This window comes from Microcebus murinus, chromosome 3 (assembly GCF_040939455.1).
Source record: "Microcebus murinus isolate Inina chromosome 3, M.murinus_Inina_mat1.0, whole genome shotgun sequence".
NCBI classification, from domain to species: domain Eukaryota; kingdom Metazoa; phylum Chordata; class Mammalia; order Primates; family Cheirogaleidae; genus Microcebus; species Microcebus murinus.
The window spans coordinates 80,255,407-80,274,770 of NC_134106.1; the positions used below are offsets into that span (position 1 = coordinate 80,255,407).

At 43.5% G+C, this 19,364-nt stretch overlaps 1 protein-coding gene across 1 annotated transcript in view; it reads right to left on the minus strand.

Annotated features, from left to right (window-relative positions):
* The window catches only part of RFX8 (regulatory factor X8), a 58,068-nt gene that overhangs the window by 36,543 nt on the left and 2,161 nt on the right, over positions 1–19,364 (minus strand). The window contains exons 2-4 of the mRNA XM_012740523.2: positions 16,754–16,877; positions 8,566–8,627; positions 7,358–7,444 (exon numbers count right to left, since the gene is read on the minus strand). Of these exons, the coding sequence (XP_012595977.1) occupies positions 7,358–7,444; positions 8,566–8,627; positions 16,754–16,877 (273 nt within the window). The remainder of the gene's footprint in view (positions 1–7,357; positions 7,445–8,565; positions 8,628–16,753; positions 16,878–19,364) is intronic.

Here is a 19,364-nt window from a genome sequence, read left to right on the forward strand (position 1 = left end):
CTTCCTTTAGCTGATCTCTAAGGGTAAGTCAGCTAGTGGCAAATTCTTTTAGTTTACTTTGCCTGAGATGTGTTTCTATTCTCTTCCTTCCAGGAGGATAATCTTGCTGGATATAGAATTCGTGGTTGACAGTTCTTTTCTCTTAGCCCTTGAAAACCTGTTGTGCCACTGCCTCCTGGCTTTCTAGATACAGTCAAGGAGAAATGTGTTGTCATTTGAATCACTGTGATAGGTAATGTGTAATGTGCCATGTCTTTGGCTGATTCTAAGGTTTTTCTTTGTCACTAGTTTTTAAAAGTTTAATTTTCAGAGCCTTTGTGGTGTTGTCTCAGCTTGCTTGGTTTATTTGACCCCTCTGGGGCTCCTTCTGGTCCCCACCAGTGCTGCTGGGGGTGGTGGGGGTGGTGGAAGGGCTTCCCCAGGCTAGACTTCTGGATATCTCTCTGTGGAGGAAGCAGTCCTACTGATATTCCCCAGCTGCCCTGGGTGGGGGAGAAGAGTTGGGCTGTGGGACAAAGAGCCTTCCTGAACCAAGAGGCTTCCTGTAGCTGGGTCTCTCTTAACAGATCAGCTCATGCCCTTCAGTATCTCTTGGTGGAAAAGGGGTGTCTCAGAGCCAGGAAGGAAGGAGAATATTTTCCCTGGCTATTTATTTTTGGTAAGTTCCCTACTGACAGCTTCCCCAACCCTACCTGATATTGTTTGAGGAACTCAAGGAAAAATGAGTCTACCTGGGTTGCCTTCTCTTGCTAGGCTGGGGTGGCAAAACATTGGGTTTGGGCATAGGGGTGCAGGGGAGATGCAAGATGCCCTGCTATGGTGCTGGCTATACAGTCCTGGGGGCCCAAACCAGCCCACTTTCTTCTTATCACCTTTCAGAGTTTTCCTTTGGTTGCTTCTTGCATTATCTCCAGGGTTTACAGTTGTGCTTACTGTGGAGGGGCAGGGAGAAATGGGTCTACAACATCTTGTCCCAGCCAGAAGTCCCCACTATCATATTTTAACTCATCATATTTTAATGTATTCAGCACAATCATATAATTAAGCATTTCACTCACTAGTAACATTGGTTTATAATGTATATATGGTTTGCTTTCACAAAGTATCTGTGGGAGCTTGTATTAAAAATCATGTACAGGGAACAAGATGGTATAGATTCACTTTTCCTTGCTCCTGCCTCCAATATAACTAAATATTTGGAAATTATTCAACATACAGTGATAGAAGAGCCCTGAAAGCTAAAAAGAAGAAGGTAGATTAGGTAGGAATAGAGAAGTGACAACGTGGTGAGTTTCCTAGGTTTTTGTTTTATTTCCCATATACCCCCAGACTGGGCACTGGAGAATCCTGCAAGCCAGTATGGTCAACAGGCATAGACACAAATCCCAAGAGAAGCCTGCACTCTTTGGTCAAAGGACTAGGAAAGGGAAGGGAAGAGACATAGTGGGGGACTGCAACCATCACTCCACAACTGGAGTATGGGCTGGTGACCTGATCAGCTTCAAAGTCCTGGTGGGCTGACACGTTCCTCCTATACACACAGGGCATGGCAGACTGGCCTACCTGCATGGACAGAAGGATAATAGTGAAGCCTCAGGCCAATTCAATACCCATTCCATACTTGGAGCACTGTAAGGGCAGGTTGTGCTACCCATGTGGCACTATCAGCAGAATCTCGTGTCTCCCTCCTATGCCAGGGGACATAAAGAGATCTAGGCCCAGCCACTCTGGCTCTTCTCACTCCCTGCAGAAGGTGGCCCAGGGAAGTAGGTTCAGCCCCTGAAGGGGGCACTCGTAGGGATTAATCGGAAATCCCAGCTAGAAGAATGGAGCAGACTGGAACCACTCAGAAAACTAAGCCATCATGGGAACTACAGCCCACAAAAGTAGGCCAGAACCTACGTGCTAAACCTAAACAGGGTGATTACCTTCTATTTATTAATAAAAAAGAAGATTTATATAGGATCAAGAGTCTACTAATATCATAATAAAAATGCCCAGGATACAGTAGAAACTTGCCATAATCCCAAAAGCCAGGTAACCCACGATTTGCATGAGAACAGACAATCAACTGATGTCAATACTGAGGGGAATCAGATGCTGGAATTATCTGGCAAGGCTTTTCAAGCAATCATTATAAAGATGGTCCAACAAGTAATTATGAATTCTCTTGAAACAAATGAAAAGACAGAAAACTTCAGCAAAGAAACAGAAGTCATACAAAAGAACCGAGTGGAAATTATAGAACCGAAAAATACAATAACTGGTATAAAAATCATACATAAATATCATGAAAAAACCATGCAGGCATGATAAAATAAATACATCAAAGCCCAAAGCAATATACTTAAGAGCCTTACTGAAGGTTTACTATGTGCCAGATGCTGTTCTAAGCATTTTCATTGTATTAATTAATTTAATCTTCACAACAGCCCCATAAAGTAGATGTGTTATTACTCTTATTTAACAGATGAGGAAACTGAGACACAGAGGGGTTGAGTGGCTTGCCTAAGATCACACAGCTTACTAGTGTTAGAGTGAGGCAGTCTGTTCCGGAGTCTCTGCTCTTATTCACATGTAGTATTGCACAGTGTTACGCTGCCTTTCTGGGAGAATGAAAATGATTTCAGTAATTAGATTCAATGGATCATTTCTTCTAGGACTTCTGCAAAAGCCTCCTATTAGTCTCTCTGTCCTGTCCCTCATCTCCTTGTTCAGGTTGTTCCCTCCCACTCTCCTGTTCATCCTCCAAAGTCCACCCTTGGACTTTCCTGTTCTTTAAGTTCATCTCTGCCTCAGGCCCTTTGCACCTGCTCTTTCCTCTGCCTGGAATGCTTGCTTGTCCCAGATCTTCACTTGGCTGGCTCCTTTACTGCCACTTGCTCAAATAGCATTGTCTCAGGGAGGCCCTCCCATGACTCCAACTGTATTGTCTTCAGGTCACATCTGCTATTGTTCCTTTTTAATTCTTTCTCCTTGACTAAAGCTCAATAAGAGGAGAGGCTTTGCATGTCTTGTTCACTGCTGTATCACTAGCAGCTAGAACAGGCTGACTTATTGTAAGAACTCACATATTTGTTAAGTGAACAAATAAATAAATGGAGGATAAGTTACAGAGTTTTTGTTACCTGAAAACCAGAGAGGTAAATGTCTTTATTTATTTTTTATTTTATTTCAGCATATTATGGGGGTACAAATGTTAAGGTTACATATATTGCCCATGCCCCCCCAACCTGTCCAACACCCGATAAATGTTATTCCTGTATGTCCACTTAAGCGTTGATCCGTTAATACCAATTTGCTGGTGAGTACATGTGGTGCTTGTCTTTCCATTCTTGAGATACATCACTTAGTAGAATGGGCTCCAGCTCTATCCAGGAAAATACAAGAGGTGCTATATCACCATTGTTTCTTAAAGCTGAATAGTACTCCATGGTATACATATACCACATTTTATTCATGTTTTTATTTTGAGACCTAAATTTTAAGAGAGATTTGTCACACAGATCCTTACATAAAAGATGCCATATAATAAAATAGGTGACATTTTCATCAGTGCAGTACATTGATTATGAACATTGTAACATTTATTATATTTCTGCCTCCTGGAATACATATTTACTAAGTCTTGAAATGTGGCATTCGTTAGGAAGTTACCCTTAAATCTAATGCTTTTAAGAAAATCTCTTAATTGGTCAAGACTTTAAAGTTTATCAATTATTAAATATGTGTTGAGCACAGAGTACATGAAAAGTGGCTGCTGCTGGACTTATGAACAAGCCAATGTCACCCTTGCCTTTATCTTTGTCCCCTGGGAGTCCTCCTCTTCTTCGCTGATGATAAAGCCTGTTTTTCTTCCCCCACGAAGACCACTCCTAACCCCTCTCTGTGACGGCTGGAACAAATGCAGAGTCCTGGGGTTCTCCTCCTGCGAGCCGAGTGCCTGCCCGGTGAGTGTCTTCCTGGAGTGTTCGGGGCCCCACGTGCTCTGTGAGCGGCTGACTGCTGGGGCACGGGGCAGACAAGCCCAGGATCCAGGCCCAGGATCCCGGCGTGTGCAAGTGAGAGACGACATCTGCCCAGGGAAGGCCTAACGGTAACTGGATTAAGCCTCTCATCACAACTATTCCCTTCCCCGGCTTCTCCATTTCTGCTGATGTAACTTTTCCGTCTTTGTGACTAAGGGATGAATAAGAGATAGAAGAGGAAGAGCTGGTCTGAAGCAGAGCGTAATGACTTTATTTGAGGTTGAGTTTGAGGTTTTGGTGGGACAGGCTTGGCTGAGTCATCTCTGTTCCCTTGTATTGACGCTGACTCAACCAACCGCCGGATCCCGAAGGTCCTGGGGCCGAGATCTTTCAGCCCTGCCTTGTGGCCCGGTCAGGTGCGCCCGAAAGAGGCACGTCGCCTGTTCCTCCTGACTGAGGATATGTCTTAGTCTGTTCCCGTGGCTACCACAAAACACCTTAGACTGGGTCATTTATAAAGTAAATAAATTTATTTCTCATAGTTCTGGAGGCTGGAAAGTACAAGATCATTGAAGCCACAGGGTGTCTGGTGAAGCCTCATTCTCTGCTTTTTTTTTTTTAACACAAATATTTGTACATTATACGTAGGGTCCATGCGAATTTTGATACATGCATACAATGTGCACTGATCAAATCAGGGTATTTAGGCTATCCACCAGCTTGAACATTTATCATTTCTTTATGTTGAGAACATTTCACATCTTCTAGACATTTTGAAATATACCATACATTGTTAACAATAGTCACCCTACTGTGCTGTCAAACACTAGAACTTACTCCTACCATCTAACTATGTGTTTGTATCCATTAACCAAACTGTCATGGCCCCACCCCACTTCCTAGACTCTGGTAACTACCATTCTACTCTCTACCTCCATCAGAGCAATGCTTTTAGCTCCCACATATATGTGAGAACGTACAATATTTGTCTTTAGGTGCCTGGCTTATTTCACTTAATATAACGACCTCCAGTTTTTGCCCTCTGCTACTAAGATGGCGCCCTGTTGCCGAGTCCTTGCGTGGCAGAAGGCAGAAGGGCAAAAGGGCAAAAGGGACGGATGCCGTGCTGTTGAATTTCTAAGTTCAACATGCATTTTGGAGGGACACCAACATTCATACCATAGCAGGCTAGAAACAAGCAAAGCTCCAGGGTTTCTGCCCTTGTGGAGGTTTCAATGATCATTCCACCCTCTTCCACCCTATTTCTCATAGGAAGCCTCTGAAGGACTCATAGACAACCCCTACTGCCCAGCCTGGCAGTCAAGGCTCTCTGAACTCACCTTCCAGATTCACCTTCTACTAAAGCTCCGCACACTCCCATGCAGAAGGAAGCTCGTGCCTTCCCACCCCTTCGTCTTTGCTCGCCTTCCTCCCTAAGCCTGGAGGTCATCTGCTCTCCTGCCTCCCTCCCCTACACCACCTGTCAAAGTTCTAATCTGTCCTGCAAGGTTTAGCGCAAAGCCCAGCTCCCTCATAGGCCCTTTGTGATCCCCTGCCCAAAACATTTGCTCCCCATCTTTGAGTTCTCATGGGACGTTTTATACATTTCTGACACCCATCACATTACACTTGGTAACCAAGCTAAATGTACCATCTTAGCTCCCCTGGTGAGCTATGAGAGAGAAAGGTCTATTACCTCTGACTCATATTGGAGGCTTCTCACCTCTCCACCTCAGCAGGCGCCTTACACATAGGGTGCTTTATACAAAGGGTGACCATATAGTGTGTTATAATTTGTTGTCTAAACCAGAACATTTTTGAGAGCGAAAAGGGCACTTATTTAATAGTTATATTGGGTACAAGTGAAAGTGACATATGTCATCTATTTGTGCCAAAAGAAGACTCAGTGAATAGTGTGTGAATTAAGACGAAGTGCTGGTTTTGTAGCTGGGCAGTGAGTACATGAAAAAGAGCAGGAAGGAGCCTTTCCTAAAGCTGCCATTATTGGAGATGGTCCTGCTGGGTGGGTGGTACCTGAGGTACATCCAGAGGGAATGATGGGATTCAGGATGGTCCCCTTAGACAGAGACAGGAAGGACTGGCACCATGGAAGCATAGGATGGCAGGAGCAAAGGCAGAATCCTGTTTAACATTAAGAGAGAAGCAAGTATGGCTGAAATTAGGGTTTGTATTGGGAAAAATAGGCAACATGGCTGGAAAGTGGAGCAGGAAGGAACTGGGCTGCTAACACCCGTCTGGAGGTAGGGGTCTCTATGCAGGAGATAAGAGCAGGCACCCTAGTGTCTCTGAGAAGGGGAGAGACAAAGCAAATCCAGAATTGTAGAAAGATTAGTCTGGAGGGTGTGATCAGAGTGGGAGAGGGAGGAGAGGAGGCCATATGGGATCTCTGGAAATAATTTCAGCGTAAGATGACAAGGGCTTAAAGGAAATATCAGTGCCAAAAAGAGTGAGTCAGGAGAACTGAAAAGGAAACATTAACAGGGCTTTGTGACCCAAGGGGGGCAGAGGTGGCTTTGGGGTGACACTTTGTACAGATTCTGCCTGTTGATTTCATAGATCAAAATAAGGAAGTCAAAGGGCAGAGACAATTTGGAGGAAGATTATAAGTTTAGATTTCCACATATTGAGTGTCAGGCATCTGTGGGCCCATCTCAATGGAGATGTCCAGTAGACAGCCACAGACGAATGCCTGTTAAGGGGGTGGGGGCAGGACCAGAGACAGCAGTTCAGGAGCCATCCACCTGCGGGAGGCCACGGCTGGGAGGTGGAAAAGGATGAGGTGTCTTGGGGCCAAACAGCAGGAGGAGGAATGGCGGTTATCAAGGTCAGATCTTGGGAACTGCCTGCACTGAATGGGGAGGGGGGAGATGAGAAGACAGAGCAGGAGTATGTGTGTAGGGGGTGTGGGGTAGGGAGGACTGAACACAGAGTCCTGGGGGCTAAAGGAAGTTTCAAGAAAGAAGTGCCAATTTCCAGCCATGTTGCCTATTTCTCCCCAATGGAAACCATAATTTCAGCTATACTCGCTCCTCTCTCTGAATATGTCAATTGGGTCAAATTCTGCATAAAGGTTGAAAAGAACAAAGACTCGCTTGGTGAAAAATGGCTCTGGCAATTCGATGACACTCGAAATGAAAAGTATCCAAGGAACTGAACCAGAAATGGATTTCTCTGGCCAGTGATGTTGCCAGAGGCTGACAGAGGGGTTGTTGGTCAAAGGTGTGTTCATGTGATGTGTGTGTTTCCATCCTTGAGGAAGACTTCAAGGCAAAAAAACCAGTCAGTTAGATACAACCAAAATATGAATGATTCAAATATTAACCAGGATTGTGACCCAAGACCAAAGTACCCGAACGATACATACTAACCTGTGATACCTTTTTTCACCTAGAAGGTAGCAATACTGGGCATAGAAGAAAGAACTTTTCTTGATACAGATTCCATCATAATGATACCTGAAAAATAAAGGTTGACTTTAAATTTATGTCAAACTGCCGGCATGCTTTATGGAAAGCACAGAGGAGGTTAGCTAACGAAGACTTGGGGTTCTCCTGGTTTTGTCATTGACTCCATTTATTTGCAAAAGCCAATCCTTCAGCCTGACCAAGCTCAGTTAGGTAGACAAGCAGCTTCATACTATTTCATACATAATAGCAGCCTTGAAACGGACTTGTGGATGTTCTACTCTGCTTTCCTGACTTAGGATATTCTAATCTTTGAGAGGTGAGATGGGGAAAGCCTCTTGTGCCCCCGCCATTAACCTTTCTAAGGTGATATGGAGTGACACCAAGGTTCCCCCTTCTGGGAAATGGACTCGGGTTCTCAGAAACCCAGTAGAGAAGGCAGGCTCCTTCCCTGCAGCCCAGACCCTCCTCTTCTGAGCCCAGGACACTGCAGCAGTGTGTCCAGTCTCAGAGCAGAACAAACGTTTCCCACATTATTTATTGCCCGATATTAGGTTTGGCAAACTCTTCCCCTGTCTCCCTTTCCTTCCTGAGTGGCAGCCCCCTTCCCTCATTTGGCTTTGATCTCTTCTCACTGATTTCCTGTCTCAGTTTAAAACAAACAACAAATAACAGTAATACCTGACAATTATGACGTGATGTACCTGATACTGCTGGAATTTCCTTTTGCATTAAAAATACAAGCTTGGGACCTAGCCTCCTGAATATAATTCAGATATGCTAATTAGATGAATACTTAGAAATTTTAGTTCAAAAAGCAATAAAACAGTTCCATCATCGTGTGTAGTTATTTAAATACTTCAATAATGAGGTATTTACATGTCCAGATATTTAAAGTTTTGAACAGCAAATATATATACACACATACATACACACACAGACACACACACACACACACAGTGACTTTTGTATTTTAACAAAATTCCGAAAAAAATAAAGACTAGTATTTTGTTCTAGCATCTCTTGAATGATTTCAGGCATTGGATTTAATTTGGATTATAGGCACTCTTTGGTAAGAGTTGTCATTTATAGTTTATTTTATTTTTCATTTTGTGATTTTCCAAATCCTGTTTTTTTTAACACTTAAGATAAAACAAAAATTATAAACATACCTGGCACTTCCTCTTGTGCCCAGCCTCCGGGTGCCAAGATCAGGAAAAACCAAGCGCACTAGCTAAAAGAATAAGCCAGATTTTAAGCTGCAATTCAAATATTTAGAAACACATTTCTAATTTTTTCTCTTACAATGTTTAATTTATATTTCCTGTTTTCTAATTATAATGAAAATAAATGTAAATGAAATTTGGAAAACAAATCAGACAAGTCTGAAAAAGAAAAACATACCACTCAGAGAAAACTGCCTTTTAAATCTCAATGTCATTCCTTCTAGCCTTTTTCTCAAAGCCTCCATATGTATATATGTTCTCTGGGCTCACATATTAAAACACCTGGCATTGCACAATTAACATATCTGCAGTTTTGCATTCTACTTTCTCATCTCAACATTATACCACAGACATTTCCTCTTGTCATTAAAAATTCTCTGGAAACAGGGATTATTAATAATGACATCATAGTTCATCCTGTGAGAATGCTGTGATTTAACTGTTTTCCACTTTTTTCTAATGGGATAGTCATTTCCACTTTTTGCTATTCATTTGTTGATCTAATGTTCTCACTTTCAAGGTTTTGTTAGTGAACGCTGTGAAATTCTTGAATAGCATAGCTGCTTCTGATTCAGCTTCTCATTTCCCGGTTATCTTGTCCACATACACTTCGTCAGAGGACACTGATATCACAGTCAGGATCGACAGAAATCTGTCCCCGTTTCCCAATCAGAAGAGGTTTGTGACGTGTGCACGGTGTCCAGGTGCGTGTCTGTTGAGAGTGGGCATCCTGCTTCGTGAGCAAATTACAGAACACAGAGCAGGGAAGCCACGATCTTCGTAGCTGTCAAGTAAAGATTTCTGCTCTTTTTCTGTGTCCTCTCTGTAACCATTTGGCCCCGCTTCTGCTTGGTTTCATGTCGCATCCCTCTTGACAGAAACAGGAAACGTTTCTCCTATTGTCCGGCTCTCTGTCCTACCTCTCTCTACTGGAACCCACACGTGCCCGGGTGTGAAGGAGGCAGGACGACAGCAGGGAAGGCAAGTGCCACACGGACACCACAGTCATGAGCCCAGGTATGAGGGTCTTTCAGGGAAGGAGAACCAAAATGCACAGAAGAAAAACAAACGACAAGAGATAAAAGGAAAAGTCAGCCAAGTTTAAAGCCAGAATTAGAAGCCAGAAATTCCCCTTGTTGACAAGAGATTCTGAAATTTCACCTCCTCTGACTTAAGAAAGTCACTCCAAACCTTCCTATATGCCGAGTTGTAAAATAAAATCAAGATGCAAATTGTAGCTACCTAAGGGAATTACTAGAAAATATACAGCAGGCTCGGATGTGGACCCTCAGGGATAATCTGGTGCTCTGGAGGAAGAAGTGGAAGTAACCTGCCTGGTTGTCTGGTGACATAATAATCTGTGCATCTGATATTACTGAGTCCCCCGAAGCCCAGGCTGTCCTGTGATTTCATTTTAATGGAGAGAGCCGGTGGGCACATCACAGTTAAAATGAAAAAAAAAAAAAAAAAAAACTCAAAAAACCCTGGGATGATTATGTGCAGAAAATATAACTAAGTTAAAAAATGATACCCTTAATGTACACAAATCCGCAGGAAAAACACTGATACCCCGATAGAAAATGGCCTGGTGACACACACAAGAAAACAACGTGGTACACACACAAGATACACATGACCAAAGCACACGCAGAAGGGCTTACCTTGCCCAATAATCCAATAAATCCAAGTAGAGACAGCTAACTATAGTTTTTACCCAACAAATTGTCTAGGTGAGGAATATTATGAATTTGGGTAAGGATATCACGAATTGTCAGTGTGAACTGGCTACAGTTGTTTATGGTTGGTTGTGGAAAGCAATTTGGCAGGCCACATTTGAGAGCCTATCCTAGGGAAATGGCCAGATACAGATGGGGATTTATGTGGCTTAGAGCAGAGGAAAATCACAAACCTATATTTCCAATAAGGGACATGGTTAAATAAATTATGGTGCATCCAAAAAATGTTTTACAGACATTATACAGCATGCATTTGAAAATATTTTAGTGAGAAAATGTTTATGATATTTGAGGCAAAAATAATAATTACAGTGAATATTTCTTGTGTGTTTCCCACGCAGCAGGACTGTTTTATTCTCTTTACACATGTTTTCTCATCCACTCCTTAAAAGAACCTCCCCAAGTGCTGGTATTAATATTACTATTATTAATATCTTCATTTTGCATATAATAAAGTTGAGATACAACATGGCTAACTTGCCCAGGGTTACAACCTAAGAAATCTGATTTTTGGCTTGATGACATTAAAAATTATACTATATTACATGCTGGCTATCTATTCATCTACCTATCTCTATTTATCTACCATCTATCTCTATCTCTACCATCTATCTACCATCTATACCATCTATCTCTACCATCTACCTATCTCTATTTATCTACCATCTATCTCTATCTCTACCATCTATCTACCATCTATACCATCTATCTCTACCATCTACCTATCTCTATTTATCTACCTATCCATCTCTATCTAATCTATCTACCTACCTATCTATCTTCATAGTTAAGATCTTGACAGGAAGCATGGCACACTCAAATGAAAATAACTGAAGAAAAGTTTAACAAAAGAAGTCCTTATAAGAGGTGTGAGCAGGAGATAGGGACACAATAAGAGATCATGTAGTATCCAAGTCCCAAAGAGGAGATAAAAATCAAACTGGGAAGGAGAAAGCCTTCAGAGGGGTCCTTCTGTCTAACTATTTATTATCTGTCTGTCTGTCCATCCATTTCCACCCATTCATGGATCTGTCAATTCATCTACCAACACAGTATCTATACAACAGGATGAGGCATGAAGACAACAGACAACAGGTAGCAAAGTGAATTGTGAGACACACACCCTAGGGGACTTGTATCCTCAGGTATTTGGCTAAAATTTGGTTATACAACTCTCTAAAAGCCCTCAACTGTAATCACCCACAACGAGGGAGAGAGAGGAGGAAGCTAAGGAACATTCTTGCTGCAAGACCCCCCTTTTCCCTGTGAAGGACGTGCAGAAGGGATGTGGGGCAGTCACCTCAGGCCTCACAGAAGGGGATTCATGAGTCACCTGAAGCTTATGGTGAGGCCCCTGCAGCTAGTGTCCAGCGATAGCCTAGAGCTCCTGGTGGACAGTGAGTGCAGGGCTGGCCTTGGCTGCTGTTCTGGTTCAGCCAGTACACCAAGAATGGCTGAGTCCTTTCCATGGCCTGAAGTTGGCCATGTGTGAGACAGAGCTGGCATGTGAGTAAGCCCAGACGCTGCCCAGTGAGGCCCCAAATGGGCAGTCAGGACTTGGCAGCCTTGGGAAGGGGACTGCTGGGCAGGCAGCAAGTGACCTCCAGGAAAGAGTCCTTCACCAAGCCCCGGGATGTGCACTGGGACATTTCCAAGGGGGGCTCTGAAAAGCCCATCAGGGGGCCCAGGGGACAAGGAGTCCAGTTGCCCTCCAAACCATGCAGCCATGAAGTAAGAACTTTCCAGTCACTTTTATCTCCTTCTCTCCCTCCAAGATGGGACAAACCACACCTGGTGAGCTGGGGGAGGAGAAGGAGGACGCCTGAAGAGCCCCCACACCTAGTGCTCCGTGGCAAGATATCCAGCTGGAGCAGATGCGGAAACAGCTCTATTTTCCACTGAGTTCGGAGTGTTATTACCTGGGACTGGACACTTTAAGCACCAGACTGATGCTGTTGGGTGAATTAGAGTGACAGCAAGACTGTATCACCCAGAGATTTCTGGCGAGGTCATGCTGCCTGCTCGAATGCCTGCTGGGAGGCTGGGAGAAGAACCACACCGTGGGCAGGTACAGAGGGACATGGGAGAGGAACACGGAGTCACCATGTGGTTACTCCCTGAGTTCAGCTGGTGACATATGTACAAGTGTGTGCACGTGTGCAGGTGAACTGCACTCATGTGGCTACATCTCTGGATAGGGAGGCTACAGCCGGTATTCATTTTCTTCTTTTCATACACTTTTCTCTAATTTCCCCATTTCCTACAAAGGGGATATATTCCTTTTACAATCAGAAAAACACCAGTTAATGTTATTTCAAAAGAGGAAGTCAGCCTTCCGGAAATTCCCTAATCCATGTAAAATATCACTTGCACCAGCCAGAAGCATTACCCATCCTATGCCCAGGACTGCCAAAAAGAGCAAGGAACAATCCAACATCTGCACAGGAACTCGGCGTGAAATCAACTCCATTCCCCAGGGAGGAGTGGGGAAGTGAAAATTGGGTATTTTGTTGTTTCTCTTGTAAACATGCTTTGGGATCATATCCTCTTCCCCTTCCCCTCCCTCCTCCATTTAGTCACAAATTCAGCAGCACAGAGAAGCTTCCCAGCTTGACACAAGTGGCCCATTCTTCGGGCAAATTTCTACGAGAACTTAAAGCTTGCACCTTGGCCTCTTGGGGAATGGGTTCTAAGAAGGGTATTAAGATGGAAAGCACTACATAAATGCATGTTGTTATACACTGGAGTCTCTTTTTAATTTCTTCTTTGGCATTCTCTACAGGGAGACTGCTGTAGAGGTGAAACAACCGTGTAACAAGATCTTTAAAAGATTCTGACAAAGAGTTTTTGCTATCACAGAAAAGGAAGTAGGGATCCAATGGTGCCAAGGCGTGTGCAGCTAACGACACCCACGTCCCTCTGAAAGGCTTTTAGGTGGGCACATAAGAAAAGGCTACAGTGCCAGGATACCCAGAACTGAGCAAAGCCTTGGACGAAGTTTCCCAATATTCTGAGTGACACAATGGCAAAGGGTGGGCTGAGTGACAACATAGTCAGGCAATTCCCAGCTGGTTGGAAAACCCTACTCAGAGTGACCCGGCGAGATAGAGTGATAAGGCATGTGCTTTTCAAATATGGCAGCTTGACCAGTCTGGGGAGGCTGGATGACCTACCTGAGATCCTACAAGATGGTGATAAGTAGAACTAACTGCAGGTCAAACTGAAGAAGGGAGATATACTAGGAACAAGGGGATAGCCACTCTTGGGTTCAAAGAATTAACTGCAGGATAATAACCATCTGATAATAACAACTACAACATTTTGTATGTACACAGAGTATTTCACAAAACCATTCTAGGAGGCCTAGCTTAATTTCAACTCATTTGAAAAATCACTTAAGTGTTTTTTTTGTTGACTACCAGCTTAAAGTGAAGCCAACAGAGTTATATAGAAAAATAGAAGCCAATAGTGCCAAAAAGAAAAATAAAAAGTAAGTGTTCCTGTTCTCTGAGCACACCTGGGGCACTGGGTTGTACCCTTGGGGGCATCTTTAAGAGGAACATCAATAATTGAAGTCATGACGTAACAGGTGGGCAGGGAAGTGAAGGTCTGGAAGGGAACAGTACTCAGGGTGGTGACAAGAAGACAGGGAGATGTGAACAATTGTTTCAAATATTTGAGTAGCTGCCATATTAGAAGATTCTATGATTATCAAAAGTGCAGAACGTCCACCAATGACCAAGAAGTTTCAGGGATGAAGATTTTGATAGGAAGAATGGATCTAGAAATTTCGATGTTTTGAAAAGAAAATTGGAATCCTGCTGATGGGAGGGTGACTTGAAGCAACCACCTTGGGAAACAGTGTGGCCCCATCCCTTGATTTTGGTTGGCCATGCACCCTCTGTCTCTGCAAGTTCACTCCTGGGCATACAGGTCCAAGATAAGATCTTTTTTTTTTTTTTTTTTTGAGACAGAGTCTCACTCTGTTGCCTGGGGTAGAGTGCAGTGGCATCAGCCTAGCTCACAGCAACCTCAAACTCCTGGGCTCAAGCCATCCTCCTGCCTCAGCCTCCCAAGTAGCTGGGACTACAGCCATGTGCTACCATGCCTGGCTAATTTTTTCTATATATTTTTAGTTGTCCAGCTAATTTCTTTCTATTTTTACTAGAGACGGGGTCTCCCTCTTGCTCAGGCTGGTCTCGAACTCCTGAGCTCAAACGATCCTCCTGCCTCAGCCTCCCAGAGTGCTAGGATTACAGACGGAAGATAGGATCTTCACAAGCACACCAGGACACACGTACACAAATGTTCACAATGCCAATATCTGGAAACAACCCAAATGCTTATCAATGGGGGAGTGGATGCATAAACTGTGAAATATTATGCAATAGTCAATTGAATTTAGATGAATCTTGATATAATATTAAGTGAAAAAAATGCACCCCAAATTGCAAACAACACAATATCCCCTATAACCACTTTGGGACCAGTGTTGACTACAGTCAATAGCCACAGATGAACGTGCGCAGTCCAGCGTCGACTATAGTCGTCAATGCACACCATTTCGGCATCGCGCTTACTGGCCGCGAAACCTTGCCCACAGCCGCCACTCACAGTCCCCACGGTAGTCTGTGCTGTGCATTGACGACACATCCGTTTTGCTCTTGTGTGATGAGGAAAGCTTTAAAGCACTGAAAGCTTGTTTTACTTTACAGGCAGCTTTACTTGTAATGTAAATCAGAATAGGTACCATATACATACATGTTTTCATTACGTTATTTTTAAATGTTCACAATTTTATTCTGATAAATGAAAAATTAGAAAAGTCATATCACGGCTGTCGGCTAAAGTCGCTGTGTGCATTCACCTGTGGCTGTCGACTACAGTCGACGCTGGTACCAAAGTGGTTAATGAAGTTAAACAACAAAAATTAAAACTAGGCTTTTTAGCAATACAAATAAATGCACTAAAACTCTTTTTTTAAAAGGCAAGATAGTAATGAATAGGATGATGGTTTCCACCAGTGGGGAGGGCGAGGAGATGAGATGTGGGGGAAATGGCAACATAGTTCCTTCTGGGTGATGGGTTCACAAACACTTATCAAGCGCTGCATGCATCTGTGATGAAAGTGTGTCATGAACCAGTCCCATTCTGTCCACCTGGGACCACTAAAAAGGGGGAGAAGGAGGAAAGAAGAGAGAAGGTAGGAAACTGAATTGGCAGCTTTGTGGCCCAGTGAGCAAGCTCCTTGTCACCTAGATCACTGAAGCCCGAGCCAGATGGCCACTCAAAGTGGCACAGTTGTGCAAGTCATGAACTGCACCATGGCCCCTGATGAGTTGTGTGGGTTTTTATCAGCCTGTGTTCTACTTGCCAAGCCACGAATCCCGGTGTGGGGCTGTTTGTCCAGAGGAAGAACTGTCCTCCTCTTTGCAGAAATGTGCTGTCCCCTCCCCACCTCTCTGCCCTGTGGCTGTCTCTGCCCCGAGTGGGCATACTTTTCTCCCAGCCAGTGGTGCTTTTGAAGAGGTCTTCTATTTGGTGTGTACTTGGACCAGGTGATCTCCAACATCTCTTTGAACTCAAGAACATTTTGGGGGGAATAGCAGGTGGAAAAAGCTCTGAACTGCAATTCAAGAGGCTGTACTTGTTGCTCAAGCATTGCAACTAGCTGTGGGACCCTCAGCTTTAATCACTCCTTGTTTTCTTGACCATGAAACACTAATGCTACCTGCTTGAACTAGGTGGTTGTGACAACCAGAATAGAAGTTCAGTGAAGGCAGGATTTTTATCTGTCTCGTTCATTATTGTATCTCCAGCATCTAAAACAGTGCTTGGCATATAGCACCTGCTCAATAAACATTTGTAGAATGCAGAGGGTCTCTGACTATCCATATGCTAATGTTTGCTGTATAGCATATAGTCCAGCAACAAGTTCCTGGATATAGGTCTTAACCTCTAGAGGCAAAAGAGCCAATGAATTCTCCAAGTATTACCCAACTGGGACGCATCAGTTGTCTGACACCACAAAGTGGCTCTCAGAGCTTGTATGGTGCTGAGCCTTGGTATTTCTATGCAGGGAATAAATGGTCCAGCAAACCTGGCTCCCCAAGGAGTATTTGGAGCTGCCAAAGTTACATTCCCTTAGATGCCACCCATTCCTCATCTTTCCTGGCACTCACTATCAAGTGTAGACAAAGGAAGGTGGCCAGTAGAATGGTTTTTCAATGGAGATGAAGTGTGTTGACCATCTCATCAGTTTCCCAGGATGAAGCCAATTATACCCATTGAGAACTCGTTAGACCCAAATACATCACAAAATTTCCTCAACTAACTTGCTTCCTTTCCCCACCCCTCCTTACTTAGTGAATGCAGTATTCTAAATCTTCGCAACCTACCTTTCCAAATGTTGCTGGGTTGACTTGGTTCTGAGCATTTTGCCCACAGGTCTCCACGTAAATCTCATACATGAGACAGCGAGGCACACTGTACCCTTCGCAAATGCAGAAATTATCAACCAACCTGGGGGCAGAGGAGGACAAGGAAGAGGAAATTGGCATTTGTTTTCCTAGAGCAAGACAGTTTGACAAAACCAATGGTCAGACACATGTGTAGGGTCCCCAAATAAATGCAATATGTCTAATTTATTGAATGGAACCCTGCAAAGGCTCACAACCGGCATCAATAATGTGTCCCTTTGTTCTTAGGCCAGTGTTAAGTATATTGATTATGGGCTTTTAGATTATTGACATAGTAGGTTTCGGTTTTGTTTGTTGATGTGCTAAAAGGAAGCCCAAATTATTGGGCTTAGCAGACACTATTTCATATACCTTTGTAAAGGTTGCGACAACATCTACAGAACTGTAAAGTGGAGAATTATTTACTCAGCTTTCCAGCCCATGTGCTCACATCTTTTCCTCCCTTCTTCCCTCTACTCTGAAGCAGTTGCCTGCATGGTTCTTAAACCCCTGCAATTTAGGGCAGGGTACTTACTGTACTTGAATTCTTTGAATTGCAATGAGACGTAAAATGCGAGACATCAAGAGACAGAGAGGCTGCACATTTTTGTTATTCTTTATTTCCTGTTGGGTACAGAACTAAAGTGGCATTTACATGTCACTTGCAGTGCCTGTGGCTTCTATTCAAGGTGGGACCTTCAACTGCCCACATGCTCCTGGCCCTGGGGCAGGGGGCCTTCCCTGGCTGTGAGGGGCTCCACGGGAAGCTCACAGACCACACCTAGCAATGGCCGGAAATCCTTGGCCTGTAGATGCGTCACTTCAATCTCTGCCTGTGTCCTCACATGGTCTTCTCGTCTTCTTCCCGCGTATCTGTTTCTCTGTGTATTTTCTAATAAGGACACCAGTAATTGGATTTAGAACCCACCCTAATCCAGTATGACCTCAATTTAACTAAATACATCTGCAAAGATCCTATTTCCAAATAAGGTTACATTCTGAGGTTCTGGGTGGGTATGAGTTTCTAGGGGGTCCTATTCAGCCCAGTATGGGCCCCAGGAAGGCAGATTTTTCTGGGAGATTCCTATAACATCAGCCTGGGAACTTGACACTTCAGATACTTCACAGAGGTTTAAATATAGCTGCTATTGCCTCAATTATTCAGCTCAAAGTTGAGTATGTGGTGATATCTCTTGGTGAAGTGGCAAGTGCCAAATTCCTACATCTAGGAGATGTTTATATTTCTTTTGTGAAGATACCACTTGAAATATGAAATACACTATGTCTGAAATATCACAGAAAAACATTGGCTAAGTTCGGGGAGCTGTGGCAAAATGTGATACGTATCAAATTCAAACTCGCCTCTGTTTATTCATAGCTCTACTACAGATTTAGTCAGGGAACTCTCTCCTTAAAAAACGGAATGCACAAAATACAAACTCCTTAAAATGAATTCTAGTTTAAATTTTTGCTGATTGTTCTTTCTTGTCACAGACATCTATTGGCTCTAGGCCGTCTATGAATCGTCCTCCAATTTCAAAATGACATTATGGAGTCTGACAATTATCCGAGTGGACTAATAAGGCCAATTAACACTATTAATAACAACAATAATAAAGGTGTGTGACCAAGAGCCCATAAAGAAAGGCCTGCCTTCTGGATTTGAGCCCAAAGATTGGTTGCTCTCATCCTGCCTGCTCCAAGAGATTCATCTCATTTCTGACCACATGCCTTTGGTTGTTTCCCCAAGTTCTCAGCCGAATCTCAGAGACTGGTCTATGACAGGCAGCCAGCATACATTAACTGGGCAAGCAGAAGGTTTGAAAGTGGGTTTTATAATAGCAGTTGCCTCAGCCTTTAGTCTGCATACACGGGGGAAATTATGATCATCACAATCATAATTACCAGGGCTTAGAACCTCACAGACCCAGGTTTAAATTCTGACTCTGAGACCCTGAAGAGTTTTGGAAATTAGAAAACAAGTGCATGATGTGCCTAGTACACTGGCTTGCACATGAAAGCTCTTATTATTAACACTATCGTTTTTATATCTACCATCAAAATCCAGCATGGAAGTAAGAAAGATGTCACTGTTGGCAGACCGGCAGCACAGAACGCCTGCTGTAGGTGAGCCTGACTTCCAACCACCTGCGCGGCCCCAAGGAGAAGCTGAACGGGCAATGTGCAGAAGTACTGGCAGGTGACATTGGTTCAGGGTTTTACACTGTGCCACCAAAACGCCCTCTAGTAATACATGATTATAAGGCCTGTCCAAATTTGAAGTGGATCACACCATTAGATTCCTTGATTTGCTGCACAATAATAAAAACATTTTGCAGGCTTTGCTGTCAGATAAGGTAGATTACTAAGATCTTGAGAACATTCATGATGTTCTTGTTTTGGGTGAAGGGCAAGCTGATGATTGCCAGCTTCAGAGTACACGTATTAGTCAGCCAGTGGTTCCCACATTTTCTGAGTATTTCTTTTCATCACAAAGAAAACTGGGGTGAGCCCCCTGCTACACTAGAAATTATAGTACCTTTTGGTTCAG